The sequence below is a fragment of the Pecten maximus genome, chromosome 5, assembly GCF_902652985.1.
Source record: "Pecten maximus chromosome 5, xPecMax1.1, whole genome shotgun sequence".
NCBI lineage: Eukaryota > Metazoa > Mollusca > Bivalvia > Pectinida > Pectinidae > Pecten > Pecten maximus.
The window spans coordinates 17,489,929-17,506,421 of NC_047019.1; the positions used below are offsets into that span (position 1 = coordinate 17,489,929).

The following is a 16,493-nucleotide window of genomic DNA, read 5'->3' on the forward strand; positions in this document are numbered from 1 at the left end:
TTGAAAATTAGAAGTGTCTGAAACATAAAACATACCTAAATCAGTGTAAAACAGTAACTCACAATTCAGTAGGTTTTACAGGAATGTGTCGGTAAGTTACCGCTCGTAAGCAAAAGCTGCACAGACTCATCACTCTCACCCACATGACTTCATTCGACTCTCTCCTTGTAGCATTGTTTACAAACATCACCTGAGGTAAAGTGTTATAAAACCAGTAAACATCCATTTATAGAACATTTTGTTAAAATAAAGGCTTAACTGTATACCGATAGATCTTGAACCCATTTAATTATATGTAAGAAATTCCCATTTAATGAGATACCTACAGTCATAGTCACTAAAAGCTAACAGTTTTACACTACCAGTTGGTATAAAACCCAACAGAAATCTGTATGATGTATTACTGATCTGTTGTCCTGGTATAAAACCCAACAGAAATCTGTATGATGTATTACTGATCTGTTGTCCTGGTATAAAACCCAACAGAAATCTGTATGATGTATTACTGATCTGTTGTCCTGGTATAAAACCCAACAGAAATCTGTATGATGTATTACTGATCTGTTGTCCTGGTATAAAACTCCAACAGAAATCTGTATGATGTATTACTGATCTGTTGTCCTGGTATAAAACCCAACAGAAATCTGTATGATGTATTACTGATCTGTTGTCCTGGTATAAAACCCAACAGAAATCTGTATGATGTATTACTGATCTGTTGTCCTGGTATAAAACCCAACAGAAATCTGTATGATGTATTACTGATCTGTTGTCCTGTCACTGATGTAAAGTGATGTTATTTTGTTTTCCAGGAAAAGTGACTTTATAAAGATTTCAGCTGACTGAAAATCTTATATTGAATTTTATTATGATACTAAAATTTGAAAGTTAGACATTTTTGTGTATTCATTTTAGGTGAGGACAGTAATTTACTGCGACTAGGGGATGCCAATAAGATAATAAATGCCCATCAGAAACGACAGGAGTTCCGCACTGCCAAGTCCGTTCCCCAGTCCCTGGAGTTTGTGGTGAAGAAACCCACACCCACAGTCCAGGAACCAACACCCCGACTCAGAGTCACGAGGGCTGATCAGAATATCGAACTTATAACCGATCCTCCGGACCCGGATGATCAATCAGCTTCACTCGGACTCCTTGAAGTTCCTTCCAGGTAACAGAGATTATTTTCTACTTTTAAGCTACGGACAAACTGAAGTGTCTGAGGGTTGAAGATGTTACTTGACTGATCACGGAAATTTAATGAAGGCTCTTTTTATCATATATTACTTGTTTGTTTCATCATTACTGGAAATAAAAAAATAGACCCCAACAATGGACCAAGCAAACGGAACAACAAATTAAACCAAATCATTGAACTCTCTATGTACATTGATGTCTTTTTAACCACCACAGAACTTCAGAATTCTTTTCAAAGAGATGATAAACATTTACATCAAAGACTCTAAAGAGTAATTTTCAAACATCACATTAAGCTTTATTAATCCTTAATTAAGGTTGATGTTAAATATCTGTAAAATGAATTAGCTAGATTGCCTAGAATCAGATTAAGTCCATCAAGCAGTTATGCCTACACTAAAATCACTAAATATCATCTCAAAATAAATGTACCAGGCTGTATCAGTGTACAATATAATGGAAAATTAAGAAAAAGAATTAGCAACATTTCAGTTTGTTCTAAATTAATGTTTTCACTATTTAAAAAAACAATTCTCAGCATTTTGTATGTGATAACATGATCTATATTTGATATATGATGAAATACAAGCAAATTATATTGTTGACTAAAATACACCGTCACTCATGATTATAGAGTAATGGTTTTATCACTGTAGTCCGATTGTAATTATGATCCTCAAAATACCCAACAATTAACTCTTATCACCTTTAACCTCTAAAGTGTTTTGCAGGTCATATGAAAACTGTAAAAGTCGTCCTGTGGTAAATTATCTTGAATGTTGAGAAGACTTTTATATAGCTCATTAGCTCACATGTACATAGAGCTCATACACTGAAAACCTTGGTACAAAATGTATGTGTACTGTCGTTTTTGTCAATTTTCCATTACTTTTTACATAATATAAGTACTATCCTTTTGTCAATATTTTTTTGTTAAGTTAGTTATGTATGAGAGAACTAAGAAAACAAATGATTTTTTATAGAATAAAACAATTATCAGATGTTTCTTTATTTATGGATGAGTTAAAATATGAGATTTGAATGAGGGTAAATGGTAATTGACTCTTTCTAAACATAATTTGGTTCCATATTATGAAAGATAATTTCTTTTGTACAGATTCCAGAATTTTGCTACCGGTTCCCAGGGAACTGATGAGGAAATAGACACCTCGGATACACAACCACACATTTCTGCCACCTCCTCAAGTGACACCCTCACAGAGGATACTGTCAAATCTGAAGAAAATCTCAGAGTATCTCACTCTCCGCAACCCTCCCTGTCACCCCAACCTCCCTCCCTCTCACCCCAACCTCTGTCCCAGTCATCAAGCCAGCAGCCTCAATCTCATCCTCCACAGCCCAAATCTCGTTCAACACAGTCGCAATCTCGCTCTTTGCAGTCACAGTCTAATCTTCCACAGCCTGAATGTCATCCTCCACAGCCTCAGTCACGATCTCTACAAAGTAAAGAATCTTCAGAGTCTGGAATCAGTGCTGAACTGTCAATCAAACATACACCAGACCAGGAAGTAGTTGGTTTAGGTGACTTACCATCGGAGGAAGACGTTGGTGAAGTGTTCGCTGAGGAGACGATGCCTGGGGTGGCAGCAGAGACTGCAAGTACCGAGACCTTCACTGACCAAAAGATGGACGCCAACTATAACAATGCCACACAGGAGGCTACTAACACCAGCGCTACAAACAATTCTGAAATCCTCGATCCTAACGGCAACACTTCGGCTACGGCCACTGACAATCAAAATCTAGCTAATGCCAACAATAATCTCAATCTGAGGTCACAGAGTTCATTAAACAAGTTTGATCCCATCACAAATAAACCAATACCTGCGGAGAGACACTCTATAAAGCCGTCAATCCCTCGGACATCAGCGAAAGATGGTTTGATTGAGGCAAGAGCAGTTGACTTAGAGAAGCCACGTCAGACCTCAGATTCGGGTGAGGTGGCGTTTCCACAGAAACAGAAGAACCAGCCACAACTCATGGGCTATCGCAAGATCGGCTCCTTTACACAAGCTGATAAGGTAGGGATACGGTTATTTCTAGTTACATTACCTGTGCATTTTCCTCAGATAGGCCCCCTCCCCAGTGTAAAAGTTAAGGATTAAGTTTGAGGAGGGCTTATTTGAAAACTCCTTTTCACTTACTATTTTAAAATTGATGATTCTAAAAAATGAAAAAGGAGCTTATTTGTTGGCAAGGGCTAATTTGCAGATAATAACTAATGGTAAGATCCTGAAATAAACTGTAATTTTAATTTTCAGTATAGCTTCCAAAACTGCATATAGAATTATTTAAAATCATTTGCTCTTAAGGTTAAAGTATCAAAACCTTGATGAAATTAACTTCTTGAAGTAAAAAATAAATCTCTAAGATATTTTATGAACCCCTCAATAAATTAAGTTAAGATACGTTGGATATTGGGAACACAAAGCTTTTACCCATGAGTAAATTTTGTTGTCATCTGTCAAGGTTAAGAGGTTAAAGGCCACACTGGACCATTTTCAAAATGTTCAAATAGTTCTTAGAGGTCATAACATATTTGAGTTAAAATTAGATAGTATCTGGAGCTAGTTAGAGTTTATCCTGTTATTTTTCTATGGGGATTACACCAGGGTGTGTTAATTCATTGATGCAATATTAAACCTGTAAAAATTCAGAAAAAGCACTACAGTTTGAGTATACACTAATATCTGTCCGGAGACAGTGAGTCAGAACTCTCAGACCTTTGATTTTCTTTAGTGGGAAGCCGAAATAGTACCGTAATCTCTACTGTAAAATTTAGTTTTTAGGAAACAACCTAAAACATATACAAACCTGATAACAAATAAATGTCAGAGATAAGGTCTACAGATGCATGTGTACTGCTGTCCTTGACCTTACATAGCCTTATGACCTTGACCTTCACTATATCATCCATAACTAGACTTGTGTAAATATGTATTTAATATCTATCATTTGTGGCATTGTGTACTCAAATTATATCATATATATGGTGACATTATTACATGACTAAATGTTAAAGACAAATTTGTGAGCTGTCCAGGAAATGCATACTTATGATAGAGATCTGTTATAGTTGTGTACTAATATATAAGGGCTGGTTGTGATTTAATCGTACAGATAAATCGGATGATTCACTAGAAATTACATAGAAAGGTCATAAGAGTCATCGCACATTGATACAACATGCACGATTTTAGTTAACCATTGTTGTATCAAGTATATATATACAGGGATTTCTCTGATTTTAAACATCACTGAATGCATGTTTGATTTAACATAATGATGGATTGTCTAAAGAAAATTTTGATGGTGAGTTCAAAATTCTGTATTTGTTTTAGTGTCGCGATCATATTTTATATCCGTGATTTAACAGTAGGGGTGTTTTTGTGACTATGATAGGTCAAGTTGAAGCATTCTCAAGTCAACTTTTATACACACTTAACTTATTTGTCTGTCAAGTGCTAACTCTTGGGTATACAAATGTATATGTACAATGGTATTAGAAGTGTGTAGTACAATTACATTTCTTCTTACTAAAGCCCTGTAACACTCGAATCTGTGACATGACTCCTAATCTAGATAATACTACAATAGCATTGTGGCTATAGATGTACATTACAGGAAACCTAGGAAAAGCAGATGTTTTTATTCTGCTATGGTTAAGGTTTGTATTGCTTATATAATTAGGAAACATGCATCAAACAAATGTCTTATATACTATTCTTCCCATTGTGTTAAACTGATACTCTCTATTGATAAATGTAATTAATATACAATAATTAAGGAGCCAAAGTGAAAATATGCTTAGTGTGACAATAAGCATTGGGTCGAGTCTATACTGGTTGTAACAGACTTTGGTATATATCACAACCAATATTAGATTGGTTCCTACACTTGCTGTAACAAACTTCAGTATATAATTGGATTGGTTCTATACTGGTTGTAACAGACCTCAGTATATAATTGGATTGGTTCCAGTACACTGGTTGTAACAGACTTCAGTATAAAATTGGATTGGTTCTATACTGGTTGTAACAGACTTCAGTATAAAATTGGATTGGTTCCAGTACACTGGTTGTAACAGACTTCAGTATAAAATTGGATTGGTTCTATACTGGTTGTAACAGACTTCAGTATATAATTGGATTGGTTCTATACTGGTTGTAACAGACTTTGGTATATAATTGGATTGGTTCTATACTGGTTGTAACAGACTTTGGTATATAATTGGATTGGTTCTATACTGGTTGTAACAGATTTCGGTATGTAATTGGATTGGTTCTATACTGGTTGTAACAGACTTCAGTATATAATTGGATTGGATCCTACACGGGTTGTAACAGACTTTGGTATATAATTGGATTGGTTCTATACTGGTTGTAACAGACTTTGGTATATAATTGGATTGGTTCTATACTGGTTGTAACAGACTTTGGTATATAATTGGATTGGTTCTATACTGGTTGTAACAGATTTCGGTATGTAATTGGATTGGTTCTATACTGGTTGTAACAGACTTTGGTATATAATTGGATTGGATCCTACACGGGTTGTAACAGACTTTGGTATAAAATTGGATTGGTTCTATACTGGTTGTAACAGATTTCGGTATGTAATTGGATTGGTTCTATACTGGTTGTAACAGACTTTGGTATATAATTGGATTGGATCCTACACGGGTTGTAACAGACTTTGGTATAAAATTGGATTGGTTCTATACTGGTTGTAACAGATTTCGGTATGTAATTGGATTGGTTCTATACTGGTTGTAACAGACTTTGGTATATAATTGGATTGGATCCTACACGGGTTGTAACAGACTTTGGTATAAAATTGGATTGGTTCTATACTGGTTGTAACAGATTTCGGTATGTAATTGGATTGGTTCTATACTGGTTGTAACAGACTTCGGTATATAATTGGATTGGATCCTACACGGGTTGTAACAGACTTTGGTATAAAATTGGGTTGGTTCTATACTGGTTGTAACAGATTTCGGTATGTAATTGGATTGGTTCTATACTGGTTGTAACAGACTTTGGTATATAATTGGATTGGATCCTACACGGGTTGTAACAGACTTTGGTATAAAATTGGATTGGTTCTATACTGGTTGTAACAGATTTCGGTATGTAATTGGATTGGTTCTATACTGGTTGTAACAGACTTTGGTATATAATTGGATTGGATCCTACACGGGTTGTAACAGACTTTGGTATAAAATTGGATTGGTTCTATACTGGTTGTAACAGATTTCTGTATATAATTGGATTGGTTCTATACTGGTTGTAACAGATTTCTGTATATAATTGGATTGGTTCTATACTGGTTGTAACAGATTTCTGTATATAATTGGATTGGTTCTATACTGGTTGTAACAGACTTTGGTATATAATTGGATTGGTTCTATACTGGTTGTAACAGACTTTGGTATATAATTGGATTGGATCCTACACGGGTTGTAACAGACTTTGGTATATAATTGGATTGGTTCTATACTGGTTGTAACAGACTTTGGTATATAATTGGATTGGATCCTACACGGGTTGTAACAGACTTTGGTATATAATTGGATTGGTTCTATACTGGTTGTAACAGACTTTGGTATATAATTGGATTGGTTCTATACTGGTTGTAACAGATTTCTGTATATAATTGGATTGGTTCTATACTGGTTGTAACAGACTTTGGTATATAATTGGATTGGTTCTATACTGGTTGTAACAGACTTTGGTATATAATTGGATTGGATCCTACACGGGTTGTAACAGACTTTGGGATAAAATTGGATTGGTTCTATACTGGTTGTAACAGACTTCGGTATGTAATTGGATTGGTTCTATACTGGTTGTAACAGACTTCGGTATATAATTGGATTGGATCCTACACTGGTTGTAACAGACTTTGGCACTGGTATATAACATCCAGTATTGGATTGGTTCTATACTGGTTGTAACAGACTTCGATATATAATTGGATTGATATAGTGGTTGTGGTATATTTTCATTCATCCTTACCAACTACCTGAAGAACATTTTCATAAGGAGACCATGGAAATACTATCAGATTGAGGTTATATGTCCTTGAATCATTAGCTAATGTTATAAGGAAACCATAGATGACAGTCACTCAAGGGATATGTTATAGTGTTATCACGCTGAAATGTCACTACCTTGAAATGGTTACATAACAACAGGCTAAGCTAACCATTAGTTCTCGCTGCCAACTCATTTAAAGCTGAATGTTACATAGATATTGGTAAGTACAGATTTTCTAGATTTAGTATGTCTTGGTCCGCGAGGACAGAAGTAATAAACTTTCATACTCAGGTCGATACTCCACACTTAGGTCAAATCCATAGTGTTATCAAGTGATCAATAGGCATTAGGAAGGAAAAATGTAGTTAGGAGGTAGAAAACACAGCTCCCAAATGTTGTAAAGGCTGAAGTAGATTTGTTTTAGTCAAGGTCATGAACCGTACTCGTTCTGTATCATAAATAATAGGACTGGAGTAAAATGTCACCTTGAATGAACATCAAAAACCTATAGATGCACTTATAAGCGTCACTCTACATGACATACTTCTACAAATGATAAAGGTTATAATATAGCCCTCTACATGGGTTTTTCTGTGTAGTGTGTCCACACCGTGTGATCTCCCTATCTATAAGATATACTGCCTACGTACCTGTATGTAAACTTGTACCTGTAGGTGATCAGGAGCTATGACTTCCTGGTCCCAGTTTTTGTTTTAGGAGTTTTACTGAATGCTGAATGGGATATTACATATTCTGTGGTACCTGTTAATTAGTTAATAGATTGTACTGGACTAGGTAAAGGAAAACACTTGGTTGATCATGATGATCGCTGCTCAGGTAATGCCAATTTCTTTTTATCATATACTGTTGCATATTTTAGATATTTTGTACTCTTGATACATTAAGTTCATATTTAAAAGTCAAGTAATAATTGATGATAAATAATTCAGAGAGGTTTATTTCTAGTGCTATATCATAGCAGCATAGCCCTCTCAAAGTATCTGTGAACTCCCTTGGGAGCATACAGCCAGAGTGCCTTTTCAGTGCTAATCTCAAAGTGGTTCACGAATTATTATCTGTGAACTCCCTTGGGAGCATACAGCCAGAGTGCCTTTTCAGTGCTAATCTCAAAGTGGTTCACGGATTATTATCTGTGAACTCGTTTGGGAGCATACAGCCAGAGTGCCTTTTCAGTGCTAATCTCAAAGTGGTTCACGGATTATTATCTGTGAACTCCCTTGGGAGCATACAGCCAGAGTGCCTTTTCAGTGCTAATCTCAAAGTGGTTCACGGATTATTATCTGTGAACTCCCTTGGGAGCATACAGCCAGACTACAGTGCCTTTTCAGTGCTAATCTCAAAGTGGTTCACGGATTATTATCTGTGAACTCCCTTGGGAGCATACAGCCAGAGTGCCTTTTCAGTGCTAATCTCAAAGTGGTTCACGAATTATTATCTGTGAACTCGTTTGGGAGCATACAGCCAGAGTGCCTTTTCAGTGCTAATCTCAAAGTGGTTCACGGATTATTATCTGTGAACTCCCTTGGGAGCATACAGCCAGACTACAGTGCCTTTTCAGTGCTAATCTCAAAGTGGTTCACGGATTATTATCTGTGAACTCCCTTGGGAGCATACAGCCAGAGTGCCTTTTCAGTGCTAATCTCAAAGTGGTTCACGGATTATTATCTGTGAACTCCCTTGGGAGCATACAGCCAGAGTGCCTTTTCAGTGCTAATCTCAAAGTGGTTCACGGATTATTATCTGTGAACTCCCTTGGGAGCATATACAGCCAGAGCTGCCATTTCAGTGCTAATCTCAAAGTGGTTCACGGATTATTATCTGTGAACTCCCTTGGGAGCATATACAGCCAGAGTGCCTTTTCAGTGCTAATCTCAAAGAGGTTCACGAATTATTATCTGTGAACTCCCTTGGGAGCATACAGCCAGAGCTGCCATTTCAGTGCTAATCTCAAAGTGGTTCACGGATTATTATCTGTGAACTCCCTTGTGAGCATATACAGCCAGAGTGCCTTTTCAGTGCTAATCTCAAAGAGGTTCACGAATTATTATCTGTGAACTCCCTTGGGAGCATACAGCCAGAGCTGCCATTTCAGTGCTAATCTCAAAGTGGTTCACGGATTATTATCTGTGAACTCCCTTGGGAGCATACAGCCAGAGTGCCTTTTCAGTGCTAATCTCAAAGTGGTTCACGGATTATTATCTGTGAACTCCCTTGGGAGCATACAGCCAGAGCTGCCATTTCAGTGCTAATCTCAAAGTGGTTCAAGGATTATTATCTGTGAACTCCCTTGGGAGCATATACAGCCAGAGTGCCTTTTCAGTGCTAATCTCAAAGTGGTTCACGGATTATTATCTGTGAACTCCCTTGGGAGCATACAGCCAGAGCTGCCATTTCAGTGCTAATCTCAAAGTGGTTCACGGATTATTATCTGTGAACTCCCTTGGGAGCATATACAGCCAGAGTGCCTTTTCAGTGCTAATCTCAAAGAGGTTCACGAATTATTATCTGTGAACTCCCTTGGGAGCATACAGCCAGAGCTGCCATTTCAGTGCTAATCTCAAAGTGGTTCACGGATTATTATCTGTGAACTCCCTTGTGAGCATATACAGCCAGAGTGCCTTTTCAGTGCTAATCTCAAAGAGGTTCACGAATTATTATCTGTGAACTCCCTTGGGAGCATACAGCCAGAGCTGCCATTTCAGTGCTAATCTCAAAGTGGTTCACGGATTATTATCTGTGAACTCCCTTGGGAGCATACAGCCAGAGTGCCTTTTCAGTGCTAATCTCAAAGTGGTTCACGGAATATTATCTGTGAACTCCCTTGGGAGCATACAGCCAGAGCTGCCATTTCAGTGCTAATCTCAAAGTGGTTCACGGATTATTATCTGTGAACTCCCTTGGGAGCATACAGCCAGAGTGCCTTTTCAGTGCTAATCTCAAAGTGGTTCACAAATTATTATCTGTGAACTCCCTTGGGAGCATACAGCCAGAGCTGCCATTTCAGTGCTAATCTCAAAGTGCTTCACGAATTATTATCTGTGAACTCCCTTGGGAGCATACAGCCAGAGCTGCCATTTCAGTGCTAATCTCAAAGTGGTTCACAGATTATTATCTGTGAACTCCCTAGTGGGAGCATACAGCCAGAGTGCCTTTTCAGTGCTAATCTCAAAGTGGTTCACGGATTATTATCTGTGAACTCCCTTGGGAGCATACAGCCAGAGCTGTCATTTCAGAGCTAATCTCAAAGTGGTTCACGGATTATTATCTGTGAACTCCCTTGGGAGCATACAGCCAGAGTGCCTTATAGTGCTAATCTCAAAGTGGTTCACGAATTATTATCTGTGAACTCCCTTGGGAGCATACAGCCAGAGCTGCCATTTCAGTGCTAATCTCAAAGTGGTTCACGGATTATTATCTGTGAACTCCCTTGGGAGCATACAGCCAGAGTGCCTTTTCAGTGCTAATCTCAAAGTGGTTCACGGATTATTATCTGTGAACTCCCTTGGGAGCATACAGCCAGAGTGCCTTTTCAGTGCTAATCTCAAAGTGGTTCATGGATTATTATCTGTGAACTCCCTTGGGAGCATACAGCCAGAGCTGCCATTTCAGTGCTAATCTCAAAGTGGTTCACGGATTATTATCTGTGAACTCCCTTGGGAGCATACAGCCAGACTACAGTGCCTTTTCAGTGCTAATCTCAAAGTGGTTCACGGATTATTATCTGTGAACTCCCTTGGGAGCATACAGCCAGACTACAATGCCTTTTCAGTGCTAATCTCAAAGTGGTTCACGGATTATTATCTGTGAACTCCCTTGGGAGCATACAGCCAGAGCTGTCATTTCAGTGCTAATCTCAAAGTGGTTCATGGATTATTATCTGTGAACTCGCTTGGGAGCATACAGCCAGAGCTGTCATTTCAGTGCTAATCTCAAAGTGGTTCATGGATTATTATCTGTGAACTCGCTTGGGAGCATATACAGCCAGAGCTGTCATTTCAGTGCTAATCTCAAAGTGGTTCATGGATTATTATCTGTGAACTCCCTTGGGAGCTTACAGCCAGAGCTGCCATTTCAGTGCTATACAGCTTACACACATTTCTTGTACTGCTCTACCACATACTCATTTATAGCGGAGTCGACTGGAACACAATGGCATAAAGTATTTACAACACGGTGCCTCTCCCGGGACTCAAACTAGCACTAGACCACTGTGCTTCCGCAAAATATGGATTAGTAGACAAAAAAACATTCTTGTTTGAATTTGTTTTGATACATTTATAACTTAGATTGAATTTTTAACACTTGCTGTAAAATGCTTGTATGAGTATTTATGTAGCGGGACTGGTCAATCATCGGTGACTAGGTATAGGTATCTCAATTGGTAGAGCATCCGTCTAGTGTTCCGAGGTCCCAGGTTCGAACCCTGGTCTGGCTGCTACATTTTCTCCTTTCCTGTTACAAAATTGGTGCCCAACTTAAATACCCACGGTGGTGGTATTAGGGTCTTGTGTGTCTTCAACGGCAAAGACTTAGAAAAAAGGAGAGAGGTGTGTAGTGGGACTGGACTGGGTTGATCATCGGTGACCAGGTAGCTCAATTGGTAGAGCATCCGGCTAGTGTTCGTAGGTCCCGGGTTCAAACCCCAGTCTGGCCGCTACATTTTCTCCTCTCCTGTTACATTAAAGCATTGTGATTAATCAACCCTCTGCCAAGTTTTCAAAGATTTGTTTATTATGACCATTGATGGCTTATATCAAATGGCTACATGTACGTATCATAATTAGATGCTAAGTGCATTCATCAGGTTGTGATTTAGCGTAGGTATACATTAATACAGGGGTGTCTAGTGACTCATTTAGCAGACTTAATGTTCGTTAATTCAGCCTTGTTATGAGAAACCAGAAATATTTTAATGTTATCATGGACACTTACAATGTAGACATTCTCTGTCAACTTTAAACAAACAGTTGAAAAAAGTACTGTTTTAGGCAAGTGTTGCTATCTATTTCATGTTATTGTTTCTATGTCATGTAAGTATATATATATGCATTACAAGGTAACAATACAGACTATCTTTAGTAATTTGTTTAATGGATTTGAATTTAAATTGATGTATCGTAGAGTATCATATTTTATCTATGAAGAGTGTGTATAGTTACTAACTGTAAATCAGGCTGTATAGATTTTATGGATATTGGAAAAATTCCAGCTTTATTCCCGATATAAAAACGTGTTTTACAACTGAGGTATTTATTGATGTGTACTGGAACACTAGTGTTTTAGTGTTGTTCAATGATTTTATGGTGTTTAAAGGGGCATTTCTCTGTTTGAATAAAGTTTAGGTCGTCAAAATTAAACTTACTGGAAAATACGTATCTTTTTGAAAGTAGTAAAAGTTATAACCTTTTCATTAATAAGGCAGTTTTACTCTCAGGATTAACCAAAGTTCTTCAAGTATTTAAGTCCTGAAATTTTAACTGGACCCGAAGTATCACTAATTACCGCAAAGACATGTGGTATTTGTATATAATTCACCTTTTTCTTGTAGATTTTGGCGTTATGTTGGCACTGTAGACACTTGTATAATCATTGTTAAGACAGATTTCATCAATAGAAATTGAGCATGTTTGTGATGTCCGAATGAAGGAATGCCCTTAAGTTAGTCATTATTTCATTCCAAAACAAGACAAAGATATTATATGAAATTTGTATCTATTAAAAAAGACTAATGGTTTTTGAAACTGCATATAAAATGTGGGGGGTCAGCTTGAAGGACCAAGCATTATTGCTTTTAGGACAATTGAACATTCCCTAACTTAAGGACAATCCTAAACTTGATTTTGTCTGTATGAAATTGATATAATTGTCATTGAAAATCACATAATTAGGATATTTTACATAAATTCCTGTGGAATTGAGGTTTTAATAAGTTAAGTCAGTGAAACTGAGGGCAGTTCTAAGATATCACATTTATAGGTCAATGCTGTTGCATCAGGATTGGGCATATAGTATCTCTGACTTTGTCATCAGACCATTGCATCAGGGTAAAGCGCTAATAGATTCCAGTATGATGGTAGCTAGTTTTGCTGTTAGAACAAGACAAATATATTTAAGAATGGGACACTATAATTGTATTTGGGTACAGGGATCATTGAATTTGACAAGACACTAATTCCTTTCAGAACCTGTTTGGTGGATTCCTGGTATTTTGTTCATCATTCTAGCTATCATTGACATTAAATTGCTAACAGCGACATGCAGTCATGTGACACTTGTGACTTTTTCTGACTGGTGATCATACAACACCAGTTTTACTGATAATGGGGCCACTCAACAGCTGAGGTTAAAAGGCACTAGGTTTCATTGATGATGGTGCCACACAAAAGCTGTAAGGTCATGTGAAACCAAGGAAGTCATTTGATTCCATGATGATGGGCACTGTAAGAAAAAATTGCATCTCCCTGATATATTGCAACTTGGGCATGGCAGCATGAAAATAGAAATTGTCTGAATCATGTGTCCTTACGACAGAATAGGGATCAACATGTTCTGACAACATAAAAGGGATCCACGCATTCTCATGAAATAGGGATGCATGTGTTCTCACATCAGAAAAGGGAGCCACGTGTTCTCACAACAGAATTAGGTAGCCATATCTGAAAGAAAGGACCAGATCATAGATAGGGATCCCAATTCAGCAGTCAGTTTTCTGTATTTCCACTAAGGGACACAAAAGAAACCTGCAGTGGACTTCAGAAAGCTTACTAAGTCTTCAGTAGATAGTGGACTTCAGAAAGCTAACTACCGTATTTGACCTAATAAGGGCGCAGGGCGTGGGTAATTGACAGTGGGGGCGCCCTTATTAAGATTAGTTATTCTGAAGTTTTATGAAACAGACTATACCTTATAGCAGAATACCCAAGATTGTGGAAACGGTAAAATATTCAGTCATAAAAATATTCAAGATGAAGATATCTATTCATTATCATATATTAAGCTTAAACATCACTTGAATATTCCTGTAAACTTGTAAACCATGCCAGCTGTTCTTTAGACCAGAGAACGTGTGTTCCACCATTTATGTTCAAATGGAACTCTTTGTGTTCTATTTATAGACACAGGTGATTTCCCAGATCATATCAGACATCGTTTTCTTCAGTTCTTTGACCTAATAATTGATTTTAAATGCCTTTTACTAGCTTTCTATTCTTAACAAAAGTTATTTATCAACAAGAATTAAGTCTTTTACTTTATCTTCAAATAAAGATGGTAAGTTATTTTTTGTATGTGTGTTTAGTTTCGGGTGCTCTTTGCACTGACAAGTCATCTGTAGGAATTGACAAAATGTGGCGAAAACTTGTGTTCCAGTTACTTAATTTGCTGAAGAAAATTGAACACATAAAGTAGCAAAACATTTCACATGAATTATTACTTTTGAACACCATCTTGACACTCAAAGATTTATTTCCTTGAAAAAAGGTAGGGGTGCCCTTATTAGGGCAGGCGCCTTTATTAGGTCAAATACGGTAAGTCTTCAGTAGATAGTGGACTTCAGAAAGCTAATTCTAAGTCTTCAGTAGATATTAGACTTCAGAAAGCTAACTAAGTCTTCAGTAGATACTGGACTTCAGAGAGCTAACTAAGTCTTCAGTAGATACTGGACTTCAGAAAGCTAACTAAGTCTTCAGTAGATATATTGGACTTCAGAAAGCTAACTAAGTCTTCAGCAGATACTGCACTTCAGAAAGCGAACTTAAAGTTTTCAGCAGATAGTGGACTTCAGAAAGCTAACTAAGTCTTCAGTAGATAGTGGACTTCAGAAAGCTAACAAGTTTTCAGCAGATACTGGACTTCAGAAAGCTAGCTAAGTCTTCAGTAGATAGTAGACTTCAGAAAGCTAACTAAGTCTTCAGTAGATATTGGACTTCAGAAAGTTAACTAAGTTTTCAGTAGATATTGGACTTCAGAAAGTTAACTAAGTTTTCAGTAGATATTGGACTTCAGAAAGCTAAGTCTTCAGTAGATATTGGACTTCAGAAAGCTAACTAAGTCTTCAGTAGATATTGGACTTCAGAAAGCTAACTAAGTCTTCAGTAGATAGTGGACTTCAGAAAGCTAAGTCTTCAGTAAATAGTGGACTTCAGAAAGCTAACTAAGTCTTCAGTAGATAGTGGACTTCGGAAAGCTAACTAAGTTTTCAGCAGATACTGGACTTCAGAAAGCTAACTAAGTCTTCAGTAGATATTGGACTTCAGAAAGCTAACTTAGTCTTCAGTAGATAGTGGACTTCAGAAAGCTAACTTAGTCTTCAGTAGATACTGGACTTCAGAAAGCTAACTAAGTCTTCAGTAGATACTGGACTTCAGAAAGCTAACTAAGTCTTCAGTTGATAGTGGACTTCAGAAAGCTAACTTAGTCTTCAGTAGATACTGGACTTCAGAAAGCTAACAAAGTCTGCAGTAGATTTTGGACTTCAACAAACTAACTAAGTCTTCAGTAGATTTTGGACTTTAACACAAGCTAATTAAGTCTGCAGTAGATTTTGGACTTCAACAAACTAAATAAACGGTCTGCAGCAGCTAGGATACTGAGACATTCTGTTTGATATTGAAGAACTATATTGTGTTTGCCCAATATCTCTGTGGTGTGATACGCCCAATGTATCAAAAACATCCCAGTGTTTGTGTTTGTACAAATCAATGTAAGGCATGCATAATCAGCATTGATCTAAAAAGTATTTGTAGAAACCCAATACTATACATTTTTCAAAGTGATCAAACTGAAATATGAAATATTGAAGCATCAATTGTCTTTGAAATGCTATATCTATAAGATAATATTCAATAAATACTGAAATATTTTCTATTTGTCTCACACCATGTATCAAGCTGACAGCCCTCGGATGCATATGGAGTTTTCTCGCTACAGAGGTATTGAGATGTGCAGAATTTGATTTCCCCACTGTGATAAAAACAATTAATTTGATTCCTTCCTTGCCTCGAGTTTAATTCAATTTTACTGAAGCTAAAACATAGGTGCCAAGTGAAAGAAGAAATGTCAAATTAAATTTGTTGCACAATTACGCCTGAATTACATTTGACACTGGTGTGTGATATTTAGAGATAAATTTGAAATCCAGCTTCAGTTGATTCCCAGCCTCAGTAGCAAGTGTTAAATGTGAGGTGTTCCTGAAAACAACAGTTAGAACAGTTA

At 37.2% G+C, this 16,493-nt stretch overlaps 1 protein-coding gene across 3 annotated transcripts in view; it reads left to right on the forward strand.

Moving 5' to 3' along the window:
• LOC117327358 (CNK3/IPCEF1 fusion protein-like) overlaps window positions 1-16,493 on the forward strand; it is a 73,152-nt gene that overhangs the window by 30,491 nt on the left and 26,168 nt on the right. For all 3 annotated transcript variants that reach the window (XM_033884298.1, XM_033884296.1, XM_033884297.1), the window contains exons 10-11: window positions 916-1,171; window positions 2,315-3,239. In XM_033884298.1, the coding sequence (XP_033740189.1) occupies window positions 916-1,171; window positions 2,315-3,239 (1,181 nt within the window). The remainder of the gene's footprint in view (window positions 1-915; window positions 1,172-2,314; window positions 3,240-16,493) is intronic.